Genomic DNA, 7333 nt, shown 5'->3' on the forward strand with positions numbered 1-7333 from the left:
GTGCAGGACCCAGCACTTGGCTTTATGAACCAGACATTTGGCAGTGTTTCCAACGGAAGCAGATTCTCTGTTACTTACCTCCATGGGATAAATAGAAGTTTGTGCTGTTGCTCCAGCCAAAGAACCAGATACAAATCTTTCAACGGTACCTAAGTTTCCATCATCCTTAGTGAGTATCTTCTTATACTGTATAGTTAAAACAGATAAAATAAACATTACACGCTTTTTAGGAAAGGCAAGAGTTACTACGAGAGGCAGGAGTACAAAATGTCCTTTCAAGCTTTTTCATGTATTCAGTTACATTTACGACCCCAACAAATTTAGCACTATACTCACTGCAACTCTGTGGACAAAGATTCTCAAGAATACCATAAATGTTCCAGCCTGCAAGAATCCTTTTCATTAAACACCTCAGCCACCCACAGTACTGTCAGGTATTTACAAACAGCCAGCACAGGGTACCCACACTATAGCCCCCAGATAACAAAGAGGAACCCGACTTCCTTGCAGATCCAGTTCTCCAATCAAAGAATGAAAAGATCAACTAGCACATTCACAGAGACACTCAGAGAGCTGTACATACTGTGTCATTCAAGACAGACACACCATCATGCAGGAAAATCAGCTCCCAAAAGGCAGAGCAAGAGTAAGGAATAATGTGCTCAAATTACTCTACGGCATCGAAATCTGCTGTTCAGTCTTAAAATAGCCCAAAGTTTACTTCACTTTTTGTTGCTTTTATTTCATAGCTGTACAGACATGTGCAATATATTAATTTAGTCTTACTTGAAGCACTAACAAGCCCCAAAGAGGAAAAATAAAGATCATTTAACTACACCAGAACTGGAGTTCATTTTCCAAAGGAGGATTAGGCCTTAACATGATGCTTAAAGCTGATTCAGAGGTAAATATAACTCTGAAATCCAGGATGAGGGCATCTTACATAGCACCATGATATTAGACTTAAGAAGAATCCTGTGTAAGTTCAGCTAGCATAACATGCTAAGTTCTTGGTTGTTGTGACTTTGAAGCAACAAACTAGATATTAATGCAGTACTCCTTATAAAGCCATGCAGACTGGAAGACAGTTTAAAATCTATTACAGATTCAGTTTATTTACACTGCTTATAATACAATAGCAAAATCTGCCTAATACCAAGTATTCTATTAACAGAATAAACAGACTATTTGAAATCTGAAAGTCACTCTAAATTACTGTAACAAAATCTCCAACCATGATAAGAACTCCTACATAACACAACAGTGCAAATAATGAACTGTGAGACTGATATCATACTTTATTTACCATTATTTTAATTCCTGATTTATCATCCTACCTGTTCATAAGCCCAGAACTTAATTGCTGTTTCAGGAGCTATTTTCACAACGTTTACACCATTTCCTCTCCAGAGGGATCGGACACCACCTTCTTTCAACATTTGCTTGAAACCACCAGCTATATTCATTTTGTTTGATTTTGAACCATGAACCTAAGATAAACCAAAGTCACAGTAAAGAACACTGCTCTGATGAGATTGTCAAACTCAACACCTAAATATTAAATTGCTTAAATATATCAACTAGCAAAACCACATGCACTATTGAAAAAAAATCTTATTTTAGTGGCACAAGTACTATAATATCTTGTTTACATTTTTGCCAATATGACTACGGAAAAGACAATTTTTATGAACACAAAATATGGAAATTGTCAAAACATAACTAGATGTCCAGAATTTAGATACTATATTTGGCCATCAGTTTTCCATATAGCTCTCTAAAAACCGAAGTAATACACTGGAAACTAAAAAGTCATTGAACTTTGCACCTACCTGCATCATCACTTTAAGGCGATCTAACGGTGCTGTACCTGTTCGAGAGACAGCACCAGCCACTCCTCCTGCCAAGAGCTGTTTCCACCACTGCCCAGTCTTTTTCTCTTCCTCCGTGAACTCATCAGGAACAGTCAAACTATCTCCTATATCCAACACCTATTAGAATCCAAAGTAAAGATGTACAAATAACAATTTCATTCCATCAGCTCAATTTTCTCAACAGTTATAATTCCAAATTAACCTACCACTTGAGAATATGTAAATAAAATGCTAGTTAAAAATAAAAAATCTCTAATTTCCATTCTATAATTAACTTGCTATTGATTGCTATTGTTGTTCAATGAATAGCAACTTTTAATGACATCGATGTAAGATACTGAGTAATAACACCACAGACCCACCATTTCAAAGACTGCACTATCATCATTAAAAATTATGACAAATCTCTGCCTTGAGCATGGCCCAAACAAAGTCATTCAGTCATGATCAGTAGACCTTTACAGTCAGCACTAAAGCTCAAATGCTTCTATGTTGCAGCTAACCTTTCCCTGGACAGCCTTCTGAGATTAGTTCGGTAATCCCCTAAGGATGCTAACATGAGATTTCTCTCTCATGGTAATTTATTCATACATATGTGGGGTCCTGCCCACCCCACCCCCGCAACACCTTAAAGTAGCTTTCTCATAGCTGATATATCAGGATATTCTATTCCTGGTAACTGCTGTGTATTATCTTACATAAATGACAAGTTTGACTAATGCTTTATAAATTTTCTTATCAGTTATACTAGAAGACACATCAATGACTTTTTTTGGCTATAAAAATTTGAAATTTCATTAAGACATGCATGTTTGTACTACCATTCAATTTGATCAAAGAACACTACTATAGGCTTTAGCGATAAAGCTGTCCAAGACATAAGACTATAGAATCTCACATATCACTTAAACAGTCTCCGCTCTTCGTGCAATTTATAAACATGATATATGAGAAACAAATACACTGTAGATAATACAAAGCAAATATTATGCATAAATTATACCTATAAAGTAGTAAGAATGTTTTAATAACTGGTAAGTACAGACCAGAAAGCACGTTAACTGATAAACTCTTTTTTTAACTACTGTTGATTTGAGTTGTAGACACTACATCCCTAATTTATGCTGCATTCCCTATCTGTTAAGCGGACAGTGTATTGTCTTGGTCATTTGAAACACAAGAATTGCAGGATGCAGATTATAGATACAGCCACTGGACAAACAGGATAAGCACCATCTGTTCTGGTTATTGAACACAGAACAGGTTAATTGAAAAATCCTTTCATCTTTCTGACATTTGTGGTTTCCAACTAAGGTGTCATCAGTTGCTCAGCTACATGGAATCACCAAAGATCAATCAGAACTCTCAAAAGATAAATTCAATGTTCTTAGAGATATTATACATATCTACCAAGGTTTAAACCTTGTGTCTACTGAGCCCTAAACACAACTGAAAAAAAAGAAAGGTAAATTTGAGGGTGTTTCAAAGGCCACAGCTATCAACTCATAATAATTCTATGCCAATGCAGCTATCTGCTTGGAAGAGTCTGACAGCAATTAAAATTTTACAATAAAAACAGAATTGGAAGAGTTGTCCATGCCAGCCAGGCACGCAACGTCTCACATCTGCTCTTATCTGAAACACCAGCTGTGTTGCCGTATAGCTGGATTTTGCTTGCTGTGATAACTGGGTCATCAGCTGACTGCAATACTAGACGATCACAAGAGACTTTAAAACTGTTTCTTGGAGGTCATTAATAACATTCCATAATTAAAAAAACCCCAGATCTTATGTTTAATAATAGTAATACAAAGCATTTTATTAAAGTAAAGAGGTTTTTTCCACTGTGTAGGCTGGGACCAGTACTATCTGATCTCATAGCAGTGCTTCAAGTGTTTCTTCAGCAAACAGGGAGCTAACTCCCTTTTAGCAAGTGTTTCTGAATTGATGTTGTAGAGTGTGAAACATTCAAAGCTTTCTGATATCATAAACTGGTTTTGATTATGGAAATGGTAACTAATCCCTGAAGATATAAATGGTCTCACTATATTCAAAGAAATCTGTCTTTACTGAACTTTACAGATTACTCCAATAATGTACAGGAAGGATATTCAGCAAATAGGATTACTCTTGGTTTACTTACCTTACTATTTGTTCTTAAAAGTCAGTCACTGAGGTGGCAAGATCTCCATTCAATAGTAACTTAAATAATCTGCACAATGGATAGCCTATTGCTATCTTAAATGAAATTCTATAGCACAAAAGAGTGTGAGAACATGTGCACAGAAAATCATCGCTAGTGACACTGGTGATGTTATGATAACAATAATATTACTATATAAATGCAAATACTGAACTGATTTCAACATAAGAAACAGTTAAAATGTTTCTATAATTTGTTTCAACACATCAAAAGCACTGAACGTAATAATGTACTGTCAAGATTTAATATTGTTGTTATCTCTCTGTGGAACATCTCCAAAGGAAGAAAAGGATTCCTTTCTAAGAATTACTGATAATTATTGGCAAAGTTTAGTTCTTTGTACAGAAGAAACTCACTTCACACTATCCTGCTTGTAAATGGAAGAGCACGGAGCGAAAAGGAAAACCAAACAAACTTGTATACAGGCATCCTTAAAATATAACTGCAAAGCTGTTATTATTCCAAACTAACCCAGCAGAGATGAACTTAAGAGCTGCACCAAGTTAAAAGAAAAGTGGAACTTACAGTGGAATGTTTCCAATATCGAATTATTTCCTCAATGTCTGTAGCTGGGTTAAACATAAAATGATCTCTCCATTCATTCCAATCTACTGTCATTGTCCCATCAGCATCAATACTGAAAAGAAATTGAACTACATAAGGAAACAGTAGCAGGGATGGGGTTTTGTTCTGGTTTCTTGCCTTTTTTTTTTTTTTCCAAATATTGGCCATCACATCAGTGATAACTTACTGTAAATTCCATATGGAGACTTCAAGGCCGAATCTGCCATGGCCTTTCAATACTATGTTTTTTTTTATCTGAGTGCCTCTGGCATATTCCATTTGAAAACATAATACAATGCTTCATTCATTCTATCAACAACATTTACAGGGAAATGAGATAACATTCTCCTCCCAGAAGCAGATGCTCAAATGGCAACTAGACTTACTATCACCCCAAACCAGATGAAATATGTGAGAATTCCTATAAAGACACCCCTGAAGGTACCAACATGTTTCAGAATTATAGTCCTATTTATCCTGTTCTCTGAATTATAAAAATATAATAATTAACAACACAAATAAGCTTAAAATACTGACCTTTGCAGGATCTTTTCTGCCTGTTTTTCTGAAATGCTTATACCCAATATCTTGAGGGACTGGACAACTTCTGATGCTTCAATTTTTCCTTGAAACATTAAAAGAAAGAGGATACACACTTAAAACATGGAGCTTAATACACTTAGCACCTTGGAGCTCTTTAAGTTCCATCGTAACACCTACATAATGGCAAAGATAATTTAAAATCAATTGAAACACAGATGATGTATTTTGTCTACTACAAGGACTGAGTGAAGGTAAGTACATTACAATCATGCAACCAAATGAGATACAAACATTCAGCGAGTTAGAAACTATTTTAATAGATGCTTAGAAACTTCCTTATAGTTTCTCCATCTGAGGAACAAGGAGTCCCAGATCAATGGACCTGGAAAATAATAAAAAGAAAAAAAAAAACTACAGTAACTTCTTATTTCAATCTATAGTGAACTATAATTATGATCCTATTAAAGAAAAGTAGTACAGGCTCCACATTCAAAGCTTTTTGTCTCCAGTTTAGACAAAAAATATAAATGAAGATAACTTATAATGCATATAACATTTGAACAAATAAAATAAATCAATGCATACCATCATTGTTTTTGTCCAGGCTCTTAAATGCCAGTTTCATCTTTTTCTCATGATCTTTAAGATACTGCATAAATTCTTCAAAATCTAGCTGTCCATCCTGGTTAGTATCGCCAGCTTTAAAAATTTTCTGTTGAGAGAAAATTCACCATTTGACTTCTCCAAATTACAGCAGGTCACAAAGCAACAGCAGCATCGCACATCCCTGGCTTAAAAAAAAAAAAAAAAGCATCATATTGGTCACTTCTAGAGTCAACTCAGGAAAACCCCTAAGCATACACTGCAGAGCTATATTTTGCTTTCAAAATTTAACACACAGTATTTTCACAGAGACAAAACACTCAGTGGCAAAGATAGATTTACGAAAGCACTATTTATGATTTACATAACTTTCCTATTCAGAGATTTTAAGGTTTCTCACCAGCACTGGCAAGTCACATCTATAGGTATTAAATAATTTGTGGAGGAGGAGGTGGGGGACAGGACAAAGTAACAAAAAAGAACAACTTTAAGCCTGTGACTTTCCTGGTTACGTATGAAATTTGTCAGTATGTTAGTAAAATTAAACAAATACAGTCTTAACTCTCCTATTTGATCTAGTCATGTATTATTTATGAATTATAAAGATAAAATACAAATAGCAATTAACTATTTAACTGCTGACCCAAAAAACCCCAAAGGTCTCGCGTGACTAGCACTTCCACCTCCCAGGGCTTGGGAAGGCAGGGCTTTCTGCTTCCAACTGAAGCCCTGACAAAAATTTAAAAACAAACAACAGACTTGTAACAAATAGAAGCACAGTTATCTTCCATTTTTGCATGTGTTTCCCAGCAACTGTCCTGCAGATAAGGAAGATCTACATGTAAAATTAACTACAAGTTGAATGCATGGTACACATGGTGCTGCAGGAAACAAGTCTGAAATACAGCCTAGGCATACACTTCTCCAACAACCAAGTGCCAGAAGACTTTACCATCTTTGTGTATGAAAACATACTTTTTAAAAAAAGGGAAATTACAGCAGCCCCCTCAACCATCAGCCTGTAGCTGCTGAGGCTTGTCTTCAAAGGCAAAGCCCCGAGAAGAGCAAAGCCCAGGCTAACAAGCTCTGCAGGATTTATTAGCTTGGGCTTTACACCACAGCAAGGGCTGCTCTGCACACAGAGGGCTGCAGAGAGAGCAGCGGGGCAAGGAGAGGCAAGGCCACAGCACCCACCACAGCTGCCTGCTGCAGCATTGCCCTCTCCTCTGGCAGGATGTGCAGGAAGCAGGCACAGAAATCCACCCCAAACCCCTGCCCTAGGACACAGGATTTAAGGGGAAATTATGCCTCATCTTTACATGTGGCATCAGTCCCTGTGGTTTCCCTCAATGTGTGAAATCCGGCGGAGATAGCACTCGGTACAAAATGGACAGGAGACCAGCACCATCTCTTCATTAATGTGCAGTGAATTTCAGAGCACTTCAAGGTACACATAAAGCATATGCCAAAAATTCTTCCAAATATCTTCTATCTTACAGACTGCTTTGTGCAACTGTAGTTTCTGAATAAAGTAACTCTGAACAAG

General features: G+C 36.5%; 1 protein-coding gene across 1 annotated transcript; it reads right to left on the reverse strand.

Moving 5' to 3' along the window:
* Positions 1–78: 78 nt before the first annotated feature.
* Positions 79–5905, reverse strand: LOC104457583 (calcium-binding mitochondrial carrier protein SCaMC-1-like; the record flags this gene model as incomplete). Its single annotated transcript, XM_010076494.1, has 6 exons — positions 79–186; positions 1338–1490; positions 1833–1991; positions 4603–4714; positions 5179–5266; positions 5770–5905. Coding segments are annotated over 6 exons (756 nt in total), but the record flags the coding sequence as incomplete, so codon positions are not given.
* Positions 5906–7333: the final 1428 nt, after the last annotated feature.

The sequence above is a fragment of the Pterocles gutturalis genome, unplaced genomic scaffold (assembly GCF_000699245.1).
Source record: "Pterocles gutturalis isolate BGI_N339 unplaced genomic scaffold, ASM69924v1 scaffold34908, whole genome shotgun sequence".
Classification (NCBI taxonomy): Eukaryota; Metazoa; Chordata; class Aves; order Pterocliformes; family Pteroclidae; genus Pterocles; species Pterocles gutturalis.